The sequence below is a fragment of the Canis lupus genome, chromosome 32 (assembly GCF_048164855.1).
Source record: "Canis lupus baileyi chromosome 32, mCanLup2.hap1, whole genome shotgun sequence".
NCBI classification, from domain to species: Eukaryota; Metazoa; Chordata; class Mammalia; order Carnivora; family Canidae; genus Canis; species Canis lupus.
This window is the reverse complement of record NC_132869.1, coordinates 20,710,442-20,729,309: the sequence shown is the minus strand read 5'-3', so window position 1 is coordinate 20,729,309 and position 18,868 is coordinate 20,710,442. Positions and strand designations below refer to the sequence as shown.

Here is an 18,868-nt window from a genome sequence, read left to right as displayed (position 1 = left end):
ATCTAGTTTATGGGGCCCCTAGACTCCTGGCTTAGTGAGTGTAGAGACTTTATATAGCCCCAGCTGCTAACTGAGGTCCTAGGGCAAGTGAGGAGTTTAAAAAAGTTAGTTGAATGAATGGAGAATAAACAAAAGACATTTATAAAATTACAACAAAGACAGAATGAATGGAAGCTTGTTTACCCAACTATGGCAAACTAGAATCAAGGGGATACTCCTTGATTTATTTAAGAGAAATAAAGGAAATGCCACAGATAAAATAAAGCAACATAGAAATGAGCAAAAACAAACCAATCCCAACCCAAAGCCCAAAACAAATTCCCTGCCTTTAGTAGCATTGGATTCAGGAGTGAGAATTGACCCTTATTTAAGAGAACTGGAATTGTGGATTCTGATCACATACTATATTAAGTGAAGTTTTACTACTATAAAAGATATATAGTATTTGCCTGAGAGGGCTCAGTAACATGGACACCTTTTCTGCTGATTTAATTAGGATGCAGGAATCAGATGATAGTTTTATTATAAACTTCTGTTGAATTTTCCAAACACACAATGCAAGAGGTGCCATTTTTTGAGCACCTAGTTCATAGTAAATGTTCAAAAAGTGGTCTTCTGATAATTTTCACCAGTACTTTCACTAGGCTTGATAGTGTCTCCTTAGTGATATAAATGTATCAGTTTATCAGTTTATCAGTTTCACGTTAGGTGAAATTTAATAATTATTATTACCATTAAATTTGATCTGAAACACTTACATAGCACTTATTCTGTCTCTGCAGTGTCCTAGGTATTTTATATGTGTTTATTTAATTCTTACAACAAGAAGAGATAGGTGCTCCTGTCACCCCCATTTTACAGATTAGAACACTAGAGTATGGCATGGTTAATGTGCTGAAATCACATAATTAGCATGTGGTAGATCTAGGATTTGAATCTTGCCTGTTTCACTAGTCTATGTGTTATATTGCTTCCCACCTGGGATTTTGTTCAGGAGAAACATCAAGAGAACCCTGTATCAGCCTCCTTAATAATCAGAATCTCTAGGAGTAGTACTTACATGTTAGATTTTAAAAGGCTTTCCAGCTGCTTCTACAATTAGGACAGCATCAATCAATGGGAAGACATTAAGGAACTAGCCCTAGGTTCCTCTTGCCATCATTGCTTGGGCAACTATCATGACAGAGTTGTCATCACCTATGCATGTATGTCAATTCTTTAGAATGATGTCAGAAGCTTGGAGAAAATTCCAGAGACAGTAATGAAACATTCTTTTGGAATTCTGTAGCATTAATGCTTGTGATCACTCAGAGAATGATAACGGTGGAGAAAGACTTGACATTGATAAATCTGAGTTAAAAAGTGATTCAGTAGAGTTGAAGTCTGAATAAGATCGAGTTTTAGGAAATTTTGACCCATTTACTTTATTTACATTTCTCTTTTTTCTTTCTTTCCTCTCTCTCGTTCTCTCTCTCCTTTTTCTCTTGGACTTGGTACTCATGCTTTCAACTAACATCAGTGCTAAAGTCATTCAGCCAGCTTGGAATAAGGAGTATAGGTGTGCAGAAGCACACTCACACTGTAGTGGGTAAAGAAACCTTTAGGTGAGAGGCAGACAGGGAGAAGGCTTGAGAAGAAGGAGATGATGCAAGTGAACAAATGCTACTTGTGCGGAACGTCAGTCTGGAAACTTATGGACATAACAATATAACCTGACCATCAGTCTCTAGGAGATAACTGGCCTTCTGGGAGTATAACATGTACCTTGTTGCTTCTGTTTTTGTATACACCCTTCACACTTCTTTGTCTGGTGGATACTCCAAGAATCTGACAAATTACAACTGATTTAGTAAAACACAAGGGCAAGGAGAAGGTTTCTAAAAGATACAGCAGATGGGGTACCAGGGTGGCTCAGTCAGTTGAGCTTCCAACCCTTGGTTTCAGCGTGGGTCAGAGTCTTGAGGTTGTGGGACTGTTGGGCTCTGCACTCAGCGGGGAGTCTGCTTGAGGATTCTCTCTCTTTCTCTCTCTCTCTCAAATAAATAAAATCTTAAAAAAAAAAAAGATACAGAAGCATCTCACAGACATCTAGAAAAGAAAGGCAATTGGGTCATACAGATTTCTGCCTGGAAATGCCAGAACCTGCTACCTCCAGTACTCATGGCCTCTGATCTCTGCTACTGTTTGTGCTCTACATTGTTTCCTGCTTCTCTCTGCTGCCCAGCCTTTTCTGCTTATGTAGGGTTCTCCTCTGCTCCATAGTTTGGTCTTTCTTGCATTTACATCAGTCCAATCTACAAGGCATTTCAAGTCCTACACTCATCCTGAATCATCTCACAGTCTCTGTGTCCTAATGTCATATTCCCAGCTCAAAAAAGGATTGGTTCAGCTGGCCTATATGTTGGTTCTTATTTGAATAGTTGTATAGCCCTGATCTAATCAGATTATGCAAACCTTTGTGGGGGTCAGATGGGACAAACATGCTTAGGGTTCCCTTTTTAGATTGGAAGGCAAGTAGAGGCAATTTCAAAGAAAGGGGCATGATTTTGATTGGCATCCCAAAATGTCTTTTATTTGTGGTAGAATCAGTCATTACTCTGTAGTTCTCAACACCATTATTGCATTGTATATGACTGAGGTTTTTGTGTTTTTCCTACTTCATTAGACTCTCAGCTCCTAGAGGGCAAGATTTAGCATTGTATGACCTCAATATCCTTCTGTTTCCTCATTTATAAGAAGGTATCTATAAAAGTATCTAGGTAACCAGATGTTTGGTAGCATGAAGGGTAATGTGCTCAGTAAATATCTATCAATGTTATTTTCTCTTCTTTGTAGCATAATTTAGTCTTCCTGTTCCTGACATACCAACAGTAAGTGGCATTCAAAATTTTGTGAATGTGTGTGTGGTTGAACTGCATTCTTAGTAAGTCATGAATGGGTTTAGCCATAAGGGTACGTGTGGGATCACTTCTTTCCTAAGAATTATCTTAATTGTTCTCTCTCTCCCGGTTCATTCACTGTTCCATTATGTAAGTGCCACAGGTTAATCTCCCTAAGTCACAGCTCTTATATAGCATATGTAAATTATTTGTTTCTATACCTTTAATCTATACCAAATATGTCCTTGCGATCAGAAAACCTATTTTTCTACCTTTGTATGTTTGTATCCTCTACCTTTGTATGTATGTGTACCTGGTATGAAGGAGCTCAGTTTTTGTCTTTTTTTTTTTTTAGGATTTTGTTTTTATGTGATTTCTATACCCAACATGGGACTCAAATTCACAACCCTGAGATCAAGAGTTGCATAATCTACCAACTGAGCCAACAGGCGCCGCTGAAGGACCTCAGTGTTAAACCAGTTTCTGAATATGTGGCTTTGAGCTCATATTCTAGCAGAAATAGATAGCTAAGAAAATATTATCCAACATTTGGAAATGAGCAAAAGAAATGATTGGATGTCCCTTCGGTGAAGTGTTAGGCTTTGCCTGAGGGAATTTTAGGGATTATTGGATTCTATTTGATTGATTTGCTATTGATGAGGCTTTTTTTTTTTTTAAGATTTTATTTTTAAGTAATCTCTCCACCTAATGTGGGGCTCAAATTTACAACCTGGAGATTAAGAGTCACATCTCAACTGAGACTATTTTAAAACTGTGAGAGTAGAAGTTAAATTTTACAGTATTGATAGTTTACAAATAATTCATGGTCATAGCAATGCAAATAAACATTAGAGAATATAAATTCTGTAAGTCAAATTCCCATTTGAACTAATTTTAACATCTTACCACTTTCCTCATTAATGAGTTGAATGAGATATTTGGCACGATTTCATTTTATATTTGCATGGAAGTAGAGTTTTTTAACTTTTCAAAAAGTGTAGTTTAATAGAAATAATGTGATAAATCCTGTAACGGAGACCCTAAGATTTGTGGGATCATAAGGTGGGATCAATTTATTTGATATCACTGGGGAGAGAAGATTTTACCCAGGAGGTGATTTTTGAGTTGGGGTTTGAAGACAATGTTGAATTGATATCTGGTTGTGGTGGGGAGAGGGAAGTGAGCAAAGAAAAATTGACAGGCCAAAGCAACTGTAGATACGGTGAGTCTGTCTCTGGCCCCCACTGCTTAAGAAGTATGAGCTTTAGAACTACCACTGTCTCCTCAATCACTTTTCAGAGATGGTGACATTTCAGAGTTAGGCCTCCTGTTGCTGTTGTAAGGCTATGGAAGTCATCACTGGCTCCCAGATCAAAGGCCCAGTAGGGATTTGACCCCTTTAGGTATCCCAACACATATTCTGTGTAGACTTATTCAGGGTATAGTATTCACTGAAATTTTAAAACAAATTTAGACATGGCATTTGTATTCATATTTGAAATTCTGTATATAAGTGTGTGCAAATGATTACATTTTAAAAAGAGTAAAATATATTCCTTCAATCTCTTATATTCTCATTTAAAATCTAATTCTGCAATAGGAAAACTGACATAGATTACATACTAATCATGGTTTCCTAGTTTCTTAATTTAACCTCTTCATAGACTTGAAAGGCCACCCTTTGTTTGAAAACTTAAAATCAGGGGCATCTGGGTGGCTCAGTCAGTTAAGCGTCTGCCTTTAGTTCAGGTCATGGTCTTGGGATTGAGTCCCTCACTGGGCTTCCTCCTCAGAGGGTAGTCAGCTTCTCTCTCCCCCTCTGATCCTACTCATGCTCTTTCTCACTATCTCTATCTCTCAAATAAAATCTTACAAAAGGAAAAGTTTTAAATCATTATATGTTTTCTCAATTTAAAAGCAATGTATATATGTCCATTGTGGAAAAATTGGAAACAAATGTACAAAAAGATTAAAATTAAACTTGTTCATAATTCTACCAACTGGACACAGGACCTGTTAAAATACTTTCCAGATTTTTTCTTTGTACTAGTTTGTTTTTAATTTACAAAATATGGCTGTTTCTTTTTTTTTTTTAATTGAAGTGAAATTCATATAACATGTGAACAATTAAAAATGAACAAGTCAAGGGCATATAGTTAAAAAAACATTTTCATCACCACATAAGGAGACCTAGTACCCATTAAACATTTACTACCCATTTCTTCCATTCCCATGCTCCTGGCCATCACTCATCTGTTTTGTCTCTATGAATTTACATATCCTGGATATTTTGTATAAATGGAATCATACAATATGCAACCTTTGTGTCCGGCTTCTCTCATTGAGCATACTTTGAGGTTCACTCATGCTATATAGCATGTATCAGTACTTCATTTTTCATTATGGCTGAGTAATTTTTATAATATATATATATATATATATATACCACTGTTTATCCATTCATCCATCGATAGACAGTGATTTCTTTTGACAATCTGTTTTTAAAAAATATAAAACCTTAATATGTCCTGAATATTTTTTTATAATCTTGCTTCTGTAGTCACAGGAATATGCCTATACAAATGTGCTTGCAACATTTAGAACGAGATTGAAAGGAGAATCAAGTTAGAACTTCAGTTATTTTGTTAACAACTAATGCATGTCAGCACACCCACACACGTACATACATGCCATCACTACCAACACCTCTGGAGTCAGACCCTCCTGAGTTTTCTCATTTCTGCCTCCAGATATGAATTTTTTCTTACAGAGGGGACACTATGAGGAAATGTTGATTCCTGTCCTCTCTCACCTCTCTTTAGGGGTGTGGAGTTAGGGGGGTCCAGTCTTTTGGTCATCTTAGCCATGCCTAAGAGTATTGTACTGTACTTGGTGATCTCAATACCACAGTGCCTGGTCTCTAACCAGTAAGAATACTAAGTTCATTTTATTCTGTAAGTCTAGGGTGAGATTAATTTATTACTCCCTATTTAAAGTTTTATTTTTCTCAAACACCATGCCAACAAGACTAATTCATTTCTCCAGAGCCATTGAGTGGTCTGTTTATTACTTGGTAGGCCATACCTAGCTTCAATAACTAATTCCAAGTATTGTTTAGTTCTTACCCCTTATCTTAATGCCACTAGCCTTCTTTCCCAATAACCACCATCTGCCACTCCCCAGAAGATGAAGTATTTTGTTTTCTGAGGCCTTGGGAAGCTATGTGAGTTTTAAAATATTTGTGATTTGGGATCCCTGGGTGGCGCAGTGGTTTAGCGCCTGCCTTTGGCCCAGGGTGCGATCCTGGAGACCCGGGATCGAATCCCATGTCAGGCTCTCGGTGCATGGAGCCTGCTTCTCCCTCTGCCTGTGTCTCTGCCCCTCTCTCTTTCTCTCTCTCTCTCTCTGTGTGTGTGACTATCATAAATAAATACAAACTAAAAAAAATTTGTGATTTTTACTAATTCAATTTACATAATGTACCCCTAGTACAGTTAATAACTACTTGGCTTAATAAACATTTCTTGAGTTCCTACCATGTTCCAGGCACTTTGCCAGGCTTTAGAATTAAAAAGAAAGAAAGCTAAAAATGAATTAGGATTAGGAATAATTCTAACAGAGACACAAAAAAGTAGTGCCTTAAACAAGACAGAAGTTTATCTTTCATGTAAAAATCTAGATGTAGAAAAAAAAAATCTAGATGTAGAAGCTCATGGCTGATAAGGGGACTCCATGAATGTCTGGGACTCAGTGGAAAGCTTACTTCCAACTTTCTACTATGCCATCCCTAGGAATGAGCCTCATTCTCATGTTCCAAGATGTTGCTCCTGCCATCATATCTATATTTTAGAGAAATATGATAAAGGAAGGATGAGACATAAAGACTATGATAGCTATCTTTTAAAAAAAATTTCCAGATACTGCTATATATTTCATCTTCAGCTAATATCTTATTTGTCAGAAGTTAGCAACATGGGACACCTGGGTTGCTCAGTGGTTGAGCATCTGCCTTTGGCTCAGGTCATGATCTCAGGTCCTGGGCTTGAGTCCCACATTGGGCTTCCCCAAGGAAGCCTGCTTCTCCTTCTGCCTATATCTCTGCCTCTCTCTGTGTGTCTCTCATGAATAAATAAATAAAATTAAATAAAAAAAAAAAGCGAGAGAGAGAACTTAGTAACATGAATGAATAGCAACACATAGGCTGGGAAATGTAGTCTTTATCCCAGGAATCGGTTTCCCAGCTAAAAACTGGAGATTCTAATGAGGAAAGAGCAGGCAAGGAAGAAGAAAATCAACAACTGTCATCAAGACACAGTCCCTGCCCTCTGGACAGATAAGGGAAGGAAACACCTGTAAGAATGCATAACAGGGGATCTAATTCACACTGGGCAAAGCTCTCTAGAGATATGGGCTTCTGAACTGAACTTTTAAGGAAGAGTAGAAATTAGTCAGGCAAAGGGCATGGTGGTGGTCGGTGGTGCTGATGGTGGTAAGGGAAATCCTACATAGGGGAAGTAGCAACTTTCCAGAAGCTGAAAGATTAGAGGAGTGAGTAGCACTTCAGTGTGGTTGCAGTGTATGTTTAAAGGTCAGGAATACTAAAAGATGAAGTTGGAAAGATAAGCAGGTAGGTTAGCTCATGTCATATCTAGTCTACATTGCATAATAATTATTTAGAGTGACAAAATATTTTGAAAAAAAAGTTCCCTCTCAAGCTCTCATTTAAATGTTTATGAAACCACTAAACATTGATATTTAAGAAAATCAGTAATATTTGTAGAGCATCTTACTTTTCACAGTACAATCATAAATAGTGCAAAGATAGAAGCCATTTACTACAATTCCTCTAAGATGATCAGTCTTCTCTGATCCTAGCAACAAAAGAATCCAACTAGATCAAAATTTTCCTTATTTACCTGCTTATAAGATTCATAAGGATTAATCTCTGCTTCCTCACAAAAAGTGTCTAAAAATTGCTCTGTGTTCAGTGTATCCATATTAGAGACAAAAAGCTAAAAAGCCTAAGGTGTGAGTTACATAGCAAAGATTCTGAGTGGTAGTCACCAGGAAGACAGTAATTTGATGCTGCCTCCAGCAGAGGACATTCTTTTAGAGTTCCTGGACTCAATTCCAATGCCCCACCCTGCCAAAATCAAGCAATTCTCAGACACCAGCAGGGTGTCCAAGAATTCAACTCAATTCTGACACTATCTACCCAGAGATAGTATCAGATGATTCTACAGGTTAAGGGTTATCCTGAAAGACTGTCCTTCACTCCCCACTTCAGATGCCAGTTGCAAGCCCCGGGCTGTTACCTGTGCTTCTGAACCAACTGGCTACTGATGAAAGGTTCCAGTGACCTTCTCCTTAGGTCAGATTAATTTGTTAGAGGGACTCAACAGAATTCAGAGAAACATTTACATTTACCAGTTTATTAAAGGATATGACAAAAGATACAAATCAACAGATGAGATACATAGGGCAAGGTCACAGACAAGAGAGAATCTGTGTTCTGGGAGCCTGAGGCTCAGCTTGTTGGTACGCAGAAATGTTCTGCTTCCCCAAGCATGGGAGTTCTCAAAAAAAGAACCAGTAAGCTACCTTCTTGAGTTTTTCACAGAAGCTTCATTAATAGTCATGATTGACTAAGTCATTGGCCATAGGCTCATTCAATCCCAAGCCCCTCCCCCCTCCTTGGAGGTGTGGTATGGGGAGAGGTAGGGCTGAAAGTTCTAACCCTCTAATCACAGGCTTGGCTTCCCAGGCTATCAGCCCCCAGCCTTAGGTGGGGTCCAAAAGTCACCTCCTCAACATGACAAAAGACACTTCGACCCCTCTCAATACATAGGAAATTCCAAGGGTTGGGGAGTTCCTGTGACCAGGAACTGCAGATGAAGACCAAATATATATTTCTGAGTGACCAAATACATATTTCTTATAAATCACAACACTGCAAGCATCATAATAAATATGTAAACATTTTCATCCTATAAGTGCATTCTTTTTTTTTTTTTAAGATTTTATTTATTTATTCATGAAAGACACAGAAAGAGGGGTAGAGACACAGGTAGAAGGAGAAGCAGGTTCCCTGTGGGGAACCCGATGCAGGGACTCAGGCACTGATCCTCTGGGACTCTGGGATCACGCCCTAAGCCAAAGGCAGATGCTCAACCACTGAGCCACCCAGGTGTCCCCTATAAGTACATTCTTAACTCAAACAAAGCAAAAATAGTAAGTCGGTGGCCATGGAGATGACCAGAGGTAGAGTTTGGGTCTGTGATAAAGAGGGTTTGCACAGATGGCTACAATAATTCTTCCTATATCCTTCTGCAATATGACTTTTCTGCTCCTCCCATCGAAAGATGGAATTTATTTCCCTCTCTCTTGAATCGTGATGACCCTGTGACTTGTTTTGACCAAGAAACACAGTGGAAATAATTCTGCGTATTACCTTTGACACTGGGCCTGAGGCTGGTATGGAAGTCTGTCTAGCTTAGGAATGATGAGAGGCCACGTGGAGGGAAAGTAAGGCACCCCAGCTAACAACTAGCATCAATTGCCAGCCATTATGCCATCTTGTACCTTCTACCCCAGTGACCCCTCCAGCTGAATGCAACCATATGAGTGAGCCCAAGTGAAACCAACAGAACTCTTTATCCAATGCACAGAGCATAAGAAATAATAAATTGTTGTTTTAAGCCAAAGTCTTAGGGTAGTTTGTTACATAGCAATAGGTAACTGAAATAGGATCATTCCCTTGGTATTTTAGATTAAAATACATTACCACTATAGCATACGACTCAAAAGCAATGAAGGCAAGGGTGCTTGAGTGGTTCAGTCAGTTAAGCATCCAACTCTTGGTTTCAGCTCAGGTCATGGTCTTATGGGTTGTGAGATGGAGCCCCATTTAGGGCTCTGCACTCAGCAGGGAGTCTGCTTGAGATTCTCTCTCTCCCTGTCTCTCTACCCCTCCCCTCTGCACACTCTCTCATAAATAAATAAATAAATAAATAAATAAATAAATAAATAAATAAAATGAAGGCTTGCTATCACATCCATTTCAAGTTTAGTATAACAGACTACAAAATGAACTGGTAATAAGGAGTCAGAGTGTTCATTACTAACAACTGAAGAAAACAGCAGCTTAAAGTGTTAGATATCTGTAAGACACCTGTAGGGGTCTCCAGAACTAGAGGGAACATTTAGACATGGATATTAGAAATAGAAAGCAGAATCAGACTTATACCACATGATCTTACTCATGTGGAACCTAAAAAATAAAACATGAGTAAATAAAAACATGGGTATTAGATTCCTGAAACAAACATACTCACTTGGAAAATTCAATATTTAAAACACACAGTTTACCATTAAAAAACTGATAACAGATATATCAAAGAGCATTACGGCACTCCAGATTTATGAGTAGAGATTCCAGTTACCTTTGTAGGTAAGAATGAGAATGACAAAAATGATGCCCCTTGACGCATGAAGATAAAATCCTTGAGTTCTGTGGTATGGCAGTTACCCTCCAAGAAGGCCCCCAGTGATTCTCATTTCCTGGTACTCATTCTCTTGGGAAATATGCTCCCTAAATTATGGCTAACCTGTGTATCCAGTAAAATATGGTGGAAGTAGTGGTGTGTGAATTCTGAGGTTGGGTTATGAAGATATTGCAGTGTCTAGCTTGATCTCTCCCTTGATCACTTACTCTTGGGGAAGCTGGTATGTCTTGAGTATACTCATGCAGCTCTATGGAGAGGACCTCATAGTGAGGAACTGGGGGTTCCAACTAGCCACTAGGATCACCTTACCAGCCATGACAGTGTGTCATCTTGGAAAAAGGTCTTCTAGTCTCAGTCAAGCCTCCAGGTGACTGTAGCTCTGGCTGACACTCCTTTAAATTTTTTTTTATTTTATTTTATTTTTTTATTTATTTATGATAGTCACAGAGAGAGAGAGAGGCAGAGACACAGGCAGAGGGAGAAGCAGGCTCCATGCACTGGGAGCCTGACGTGGGATTCGATCCCGGGTCTCCAGGATCGCGCCCTGGGCCAAAGGCAGGCGCTAAACCACTGCGCCACCCAGGGATCCCCTGACACTCCTTTAAAAGAGGTTTATTAAAATTACCGTTTATTTACCATAAAATTCAGTGATTTTAAGTGTACAATTCAATGATTTCTAGTAAATTTACAGACTTGTGCGGTTATGACCATGATCTAAATTTAGAATATTTTCATCATGCCAAAAGAAATGCCATGCCCATTAGCAGTTACTTCCCTTTCCACTACCAGCCCCAGGCATTCACTATGTATTTTCTGTGTCTACATATTTGCCTTTTCAGAAAACTTAATCTAAATGGAATCATGTAATATATCATCTTTTGTGTCTAGCTTCTTTTTAGTGCCTAGCTGACATTTTGAGAGACTCTGAATTAGAACCTCCCAATGAAGTCACTACTGAATTCTTGATGCACAGAAATGGTGTGTCTATTGTTGAAGTTAGCCACTAAGTTTGGAAGTAATTTGTTATACAGTAATAGACAAATAGTACACATGAGTGTGTAATTACTGCTGGGAAACTAAGTCCCTCTGACATCCATGTTCCATTAAACCCAACCCCAAAGGTTCAACATTTGTTACATTAAAACTTGTGGACATGAAAAATTATACTTTACAGTTGTATTGGCATGTTCTGTTAGTGACACAAAACTGTTACCTTTCTATTTTTTAAAAGAAGGTCACTTCCAAATCAGAAGAAAAAGTCTCCACTTTATTTTTAGGTCTACACAGAAGATAGGGTAAGTGAGGAAGAAATGAATTGTGGATAATTAAAATGGGGTGGGTGGGCTACTAAGGAAACTTACTATATTAGCCTGGAAGGAGATTTGGTTGGTCACTTTGGATAACAAAAGACTAGGCTGTAATTGCAAGAGACTTAACTAGCCAGTTGCACACTTAGATTTTGCTATCAAAAAGTCTTTTAGGGGCACCTGGGTGGCTCAGTTGAGTTAAAGCATCTGACTCTGGATTTTGGCTCAGGTCATGATCTTAGAATCCTGGGATTGAGCCCTGCATTGGGTTCCATGTTCAGTGCAGAGTTGGCTTGACATTCTCTCTCTCCCTCTCACCTCCTCCCTGCTTGTGCACACCTGCTCTTTCTCTCAAATAAATAAATCTTAAACAACAACAACCACCACCACCACCACCACCACCACCACCACCACCACCAAAACAAATGGGGCTCCTGGGTGGCTCAGTCAGTCAAGTGTCTGCTTTTTGCTCAGGTCATGATCTTGGGGACCTGTGATCAAGGCCCATGTTAGGTTCCCTGCTTGGAGGGGAGTTTGCTTCTCTCCCTCTGCCTCTCCACTCTGCTAGTGTTCTGTCTGTCTGTCTGTCTCAACTAGATAAATAAAAATTTTTTAAAGTTATATAAATAATTCAGGAGGGAAGAGAGGAACAAGTAGATGCAGGCTCCAGATTTTGAGTTGAGACCAAATGGAAGAAGGAAGAGGCTTACAATTTTACAACTGTGGAATGAGTCAAAACTTCATGGAATGCTGTAAGACAAGAGCCAATTGTGAAATGCTTTAAATAATAGCGAGTTAATAAAGCCTTGATAATAGGAGTATAATTTATTGTTTGATGATGGTCTTTACTCAGTTTCTAATGTCGTGAAGGTTGAAGATTAAGAGATTCATCTAGAATCCAGAAGTAGCAATGGTTTTAAAGCTTGGAAAATATTTATATTTTTATTTTTTTAAGATTTTATTTATTTATTCATGAGAGACAGAGAGAGAGAGAGGCAGAGACACAGAGAGAGAAGCAGGCTCCATGCAGGGAGCCTGACGTGGGACTTGATCCTGGGTCTCCAGGATCACACCCTGGGCCAACAAGTTCATTTCTTGTTATGCAGCTATTATTCACTAAAATACTAGCTTCTATAACACATATACCATTTTTTTTCTGTTTTTCAATATGTATTATTGTTTAGTAAGATATTTGCCTTTAAGTATGAGCATGATGTTGAAATTTTTTCAAATTTATTATTTTGCTGCATGTTTCCAGTTTTTACTGAAATGTTGTCTACATGTATTGTTTGTCCACATGTACTAAATATCTTATAAAAGAAATTTATTTAAATTTGTTGTATTTAACCTTGATTGCTTTATACCAATTTTTACTGATATGTGCTATACATATATAAGAATTCTCAAAAATTTGATATGTGGCATGCTTTTCTGTTGCTAGTACCAAGATGTAGCACCAATATTTGCCTTCACGATACTTCACATAAAGGTGGGGCTCCATTTACCGAATATTTTTTTGTGTGTTTTGTTGTCTGTTATGTTTTCACTATTTTTTTTAGCTATATGACTTAGTACCTTTATTTGTGATTATAATATATAAATATACAAAACCTGTGATTTCCTAGAACTTAATATACTGTACATTGTATACTATATTAACATGAGCATGTAATACTTCCCTCCACAAAACCACTGTAAAATCTTTTAAGTACTTTCACAAATATATACATGTATAATGAAAGGTATTTATTTCCGCCATAAATTTTTCTTGCAAGATTGGATGCTTTTATTCACATTCAAACCTTGTATTTCAGTGAATAAAGTACAGTTGACCCTTAATCAACATGGGTTTGAAGTGTACAGGTCCACTTATACATGGACTTTTTTTTGATAAATACAGTTCAATACTGTAAATGTGTTTTCTCTTGCTTATGAGTTTAACCTCCTTTTTTCTAGCTTACTTTATTGTAATACATATAACATACAAAATATATGTTAATTGACTGTTTTTTATTATCTGTAAGGCTTCCTGTCAGCAGTACGCTATTAGTAGTTAAGTTTTGGGAGAGTCAAAAGTAATACAGGGATTTTTTACTGCACTGGGGGTTGACTTCCCTAACCCCTGCATTGTTCACGGGCCAACTGTGCTATGATTCAGGTGCTGCAAAACAGAGAAAATAAGACTGTGATCCTGACATAAAATATCTAAGACTCTAGAGGAAGAAACAGACACAAAACAGTAAGTGATATGTGTGTTTCAAGAGGAAGAAGCCTTGAGGTATTTGGGGGTGGATAAGGAAGGCTTTATTGAATAGGTGATTTTTAAACTAAATTGTGGTTTACCAGGTCAATAAGAGGAGGAAGGGCATTCCAGAGAGAGCAGAGAGCATGAACCAAGACAAGGAAGCATAAAACAATATAGTACGCTCTGGAAATGGCGAATAGCTCAGTGAGGCTGGAGAATAGGGGGTGTGGGGGGAACATTCTGAGATAAAACAGAGGACTCCACAGAAGTCAGAATGCATGGGTCTGTCTGCCAAACTAAGGAGTTTAGACTTCAACCTCTAAGGAGAGGGGATTATAAGTGGGGGAATTTTTTCCTTAAAAAAGATTTCTCCAACTGCAGTGTGCCAGAGAGCAGAGATGGAAGGCAGTCAAACTAGTTAGGAAGCCATTACGGCAATTAAATGAGAATGGTGAGGTCTGGAATGAAAGTAAATAGCATGGGGGAATGCTCAGGGTCATGAATGAGGGACCTTGATAAGTGACTCTTAGATTTGGGCAGGAGAGGAAGGAGCCAAAAGTAGCTCTGTGGTTTCTAGCCTGGGTGACTTGGGGGAGGTTATAGCACTAAACAAAAATGAAAATGTCCTAGGTCTTTGGAAATTAATCTTGGACTCCTTCTCTCTTCCAGGAACATACTACCAATCTCTGGCAGGCCTGTGCCTCCTATCTTCCCCATTCTTCTAATTACCTTTCACAGTGGTACAAAGTCATCTTCCTGAAGCAGCTCTGATTGTAGACGTTTCTGCTCAGAAACATTTGATGGAGTCCCCACTGCATGCAGGATGAAATCTAAACTTCTTCAGGAACAGTCAAGACTCTCCTTGTTCAGGCAGGCCACAGGCTACCTCTTGGATACCTTTATCTTGCTAAGCATCTTTTCCTTTCCCTACTCTATGTAGCATTTGCTCCAAACATTAATCTTTGTTCCCTAACGCATTCTGTCATTTTATACCTTGAAGCCTTAGCTCCTGCCATTTCCCCCATTTGAATGCAGTTTCTTGCCCATCTGAAGTCTCAATCACACTTTTGGCGTCCTGCCTGGTTTTTTAGACGGTTGGGTCTTGGAATCCCTTCTATTCCCTTACCCTAGTGATTTCTACGCAGTAGAGGTTCAAAAATTGGTGATGGATTTACCTGGAGCCGGGATCTGAGTCTTGCATCCCAACCCACCGAAAGTTCAGCGTACAGTCTGGAAAAATGAGACGGTTCTGCGAATCCATGACATCACTCATGAAAAAGAGTCTAGGGGAGTCACCTGTCTCTAGGGCTTCCTTTCGCTATCTAGAACATCCGTGACAAAAGGTGGAAGCAAAATAATTTGCGGTCAGGGGAGTATGGCTTCTCCAAATAGTTGGAAGATGCCTTTATTGTTTATGTAAAATAAAATACCTGGCGTACTGAGGCCCTACGGGGATCTCAGAGCTTCCGAGACGGAATTTCCCGGTGACTGGCGTCCTCCTGAGGTCCACTGCCCTGACCGTCGCGCGGTGTCCTCGGGAGTGGGTCAAACCCTCGGCCACCGGGAACCGAGGCGCACCCCCAGGGCCCTGCCGGGGCCCGGCCCCGCCCCGCCCCCGCCGGCCGCAGCCCCGAGGCCCCGAGGAACTCCCGCACGTCTGCGCGCGCAATCCCGGGACAGGGTCCACGCGGCGCGCGCAATTGCCCTGGAAACCACTGCGCGCGCACGCGCAAACGCGGGGCGGGGAGCAGGACTGAGCTAAGAGCTCAGCGGCTGGAGGAGGGGTTTGCCCTCCCAGTCTCCCGTAGCTTCCCTCGAGGGTGGGCGCGCGCACCGCCCTTCTCCCTCGGGCGGAGCGTCCTCTCCAGCACGCTCCCGGCTCACGCGCTACCCCGTCCCCCCGCCCCCCCCGCCTCACACGCACCCTTGCGCTCCTCCCGCAGTTGTGCGCCGGTGCAGCAGGCAGTGGGAGCATCCGGGCATTTCCGCTAGCGAGCGGCGATCCGGGCGGCGGCAGCGGTCGACGAGCTTCCCATGGCAGGGACGGGGAAGGGGGACGGCGAGAGCGGGGCGAGGCGTTAAGCCGGAGCCGCCGCGGGGTGGGTCCCGAGGGAGGCGGAGGGGGAGGCGCTCTCGCGGTCCGGCGCGGGGCTCGTCGCTCCTCTCGCGCGGTCCCTGCCGGCCCGGGCTCCGGAGATGCATCTGCATCAGGTCCTCACCGGGGCTGTCAACCCTGGAGACAACTGCTACTCCGTGGGCAGCGTCGGGGATGTCCCCTTCACGGTGAGCGGCGTCCGGGAGCTCGCGGGGGGGGGGGGGACCGGGGGCCGAGATCCGCTGTCCCGGCCCACGCCTCTCCGGGGAGGCTGTGCGGTGTTGGCGGGCCCCACCTGCGCCCCCTTTGCAGCCCTGTTTCGGGGGAGGGGGAAGCGGGCGTGGGAATGCGAGTCCTGCGGCTGCTGTAGGAAATTACCCTTCAGGGAGAAGGATTAGGAATCCACCGCACCGTCCGTCCTCAGCAAACGGGCCCCGGGGGGGACTGGACTAGAAGGTTCCTCTCCTAGGGCGGCCCCCGGGTCTGCGGTGCAGGAAGATGGTTGCAGTCGCCGAAACCCCGGAGTGTCCGTTTCGCACCTGCTCTGGGCGTGGAGGCGAGGACTTGGTCTCGTCTCGGAGCAGGGAGGCGATGCTGCACCTGGCTCCCTCTGCCCGCCGTGTAGGGCAGCGAGGAGCGCCCGAGCCTGTGGCTTTAAGCCCCAGGCGGCCCGACCTTCTTCATTTCCTGACATGCAGAGTCTTAATTCCAGCAAGGAAATAGAACATTTCATTCTTTGCCCCCCGAAAAGTCTAAATGGAAGGCTTCGAGTGACAGTGGCCTGGAAAGCTAATTATCACGAGATCACAGTTTGGTGACCTTCCTAGGTAATGTTTAATCCGTTTGCGAGGTAGGCTGGTTTGTTTTTAAACTAAGGCAATGCAAAAATTTTATAACTGTTTTTGTTCTTGTTGTTCGTACGAGTAAAGTGTGTGTAAACAGTAACGTGTTAGAACCTCTTTCAGATCTCCATGAAAAAGACATGTTTTCTCAATGAGCTTGGACGGATCAGTGCTTTTGGAGAATGGATGTCGTTAGTATAGCTAATTCAAACTAAGCCCTAGAGATTCTTTTTATCCATAGATAGACTCCCTTGGAGCAACGTGAGTTCCTTTTCCGTATGAAATTTATACAGGGTCCCCCTTAGAAGGCACTGTAGGCACTAAGATCTTGATTAAATACACATTGTTCTTGATGACTTGTGCTTGATAGAATTGGAAATAGCATAATGATACGCTTTTTAGACAAATAAAACACTTTGGTCTGATGTCTTCTTTCTAACAGCGTGTTTTGAAAGCTGCAGAAATAAGAAAAGGTCCAGCAAAACTGCAGAATCATTATGTAGCACAGTGCATTCTGGAACAGAATTTGTCTATCATTATGATACATTAAAAATAACCCCACTAGATTGCTTTTGGCCGTTTTAATTTTTAAAGGTAATCAACTTGGCTTTGTTTCAGTTTAGAATGAACCTTTAAGGATCTAATTTGCCTGACTTATATTGTTACACATGACCCTATCAATGGTGTCATCTGTGTTTTGTGTCCATGTGACCTAAAAATCCATATAGAATTGAGCTTCGACTTCAGGTGTATAGAGGCAATTTGGGGCATAGAAGAAATTCCCCTGATGCCCAGTTGTATAGGTGAAGAGGAAGTTCCCGAGCTTAGAGGAGTAGGCTTCCTCCATCAAGAAGTCTGGAACCTTGGGTTATGGGATAGTTCCGCGCTATTCTGGTGGTAGTAGTTTTGTGTTTCCATCTAAACTTGAGCAGTGTCTCATTGTAGGAAGGGTGAATAGAACTAAACGAGTTCAGATGCGGTCTGGAAGAGCCAGTGCAGGAACTCTTAGCATTGCGCAGGTGTGGTTATGCTGTAGGCCACCCATGACCAGTGGTCCTTGAAATCATTTTCAAGTCTAACCACCTCCTTAATTCAACCTATCACTAAGGATGACTGACTCTCTGCAGTGTCTATCAAATTTATCCCTCTTCACCTTAGTTACCGCCTGACTGTAGAACCTAAATTGTGTTAATATAAACACTTCTAAACTGGTTTTCCTCATACTCCTCTCTGATCGGTTAATCTTCCACACAGCTACTGGAATAATTTTTCTCAGACACCATTTCACCGTACCGCATTTTTTGGCTTAAGAATATTAAGTTCCTAATAGATGTGTTATGAAATTTAAGCTTGTCAGATATTCTTCTTCCATCTTTGACTTTATTTTTGATTATAAGTACTCCTCATCTTGCCCTTCTGCTATAGACCTAATCATCTTACTCTATTTTACATTTTAAAGGATAGACCTACTAATTATCTTACTCTACCATACATTTAAAAAAATATTTATTTAAAAGAGAGAAAGAAGTGTGGGGATGGCCAGAGAGAGAGAGCGAGAAAAGCAAACTCCCCACTGAGTGTGGAGTCAAATGTGTTTGGGCTTCATGTCACAACCCTGAGATCATGACCTGAACTGAAATCAAGAATCAGATGCTTGAACAACTGAGCCACCCAGGCGCTCCATATCCTACATTTTTATGTTGCAACACAAGAATCCTTGCTTTTTGTTTTCCCAAATATGACTCAAAATTTACCTGGTTTAGGATACTTGCCTATGATTCTGATTATTTTGGCCTTTTGGCATTTACAGAGTCATGCTGCTCACCATCTCATTTTAATATTTTAGTTTTGAGTGCACTGATCCAGTTATAGTTTCACTGTGAACTAGAAATGACCTTCTGAACCCTACGAAGAACAGATTTGCTTAAAAAAATTGAGAACAAGCTGTTTTTAAGTACTCTAGTATCAACTAACAATTATTTGAATGCCTACATT

General features: G+C 40.9%; 2 protein-coding genes and 2 long non-coding RNA genes across 9 annotated transcripts in view; 2 read left to right on the top strand and 2 right to left on the bottom strand.

The window, feature by feature from the left end:
* Positions 1-7,331, bottom strand: part of LOC140622793 (uncharacterized) — a 49,459-nt gene extending 42,128 nt beyond the window's left edge. Inside the window, exon 1 of one of the 2 annotated variants that reach the window (XR_012022456.1) lies at positions 1,061-7,331. This is a non-coding gene — a long non-coding RNA (uncharacterized lncRNA). The remainder of the gene's footprint in view (positions 1-1,060) is intronic. The other variant, XR_012022457.1, reaches the window with a different exon arrangement.
* SCG3 (secretogranin III) overlaps positions 1-15,525 on the bottom strand; it is a 97,424-nt gene extending 81,899 nt beyond the window's left edge. The window contains exons 1-3 of one of the 2 annotated variants that reach the window (XM_072808517.1): positions 15,367-15,525; positions 15,112-15,166; positions 10,694-10,776 (exon numbers count right to left, since the gene is read on the bottom strand). In XM_072808517.1, coding sequence (XP_072664618.1) covers positions 10,694-10,713 — 20 coding nt within the window. In that variant the 5' untranslated portion in view covers positions 10,714-10,776; positions 15,112-15,166; positions 15,367-15,525. The remainder of the gene's footprint in view (positions 1-10,693; positions 10,777-15,111; positions 15,167-15,366) is intronic. The other variant, XM_072808516.1, reaches the window with a different exon arrangement.
* Positions 13,025-14,990, top strand: LOC140622795 (uncharacterized). Its single transcript, XR_012022459.1, has 3 exons — positions 13,025-13,180; positions 13,850-13,930; positions 14,606-14,990. It is a non-coding gene; the product is annotated as an uncharacterized lncRNA (long non-coding RNA).
* A 228-nt stretch (positions 15,526-15,753) lies between the features above and the next one.
* DMXL2 (Dmx like 2) overlaps positions 15,754-18,868 on the top strand; it is a 152,571-nt gene continuing 149,456 nt past the window's right edge. For 2 of the 4 annotated variants that reach the window (XM_072808513.1, XM_072808511.1), the window contains exon 1: positions 15,754-16,219. In XM_072808513.1, coding sequence (XP_072664614.1) covers positions 16,133-16,219 — 87 coding nt within the window. In that variant the 5' untranslated portion in view covers positions 15,754-16,132. The remainder of the gene's footprint in view (positions 16,220-18,868) is intronic. The other 2 variants (XM_072808512.1, XM_072808510.1) reach the window with 1 other exon arrangement.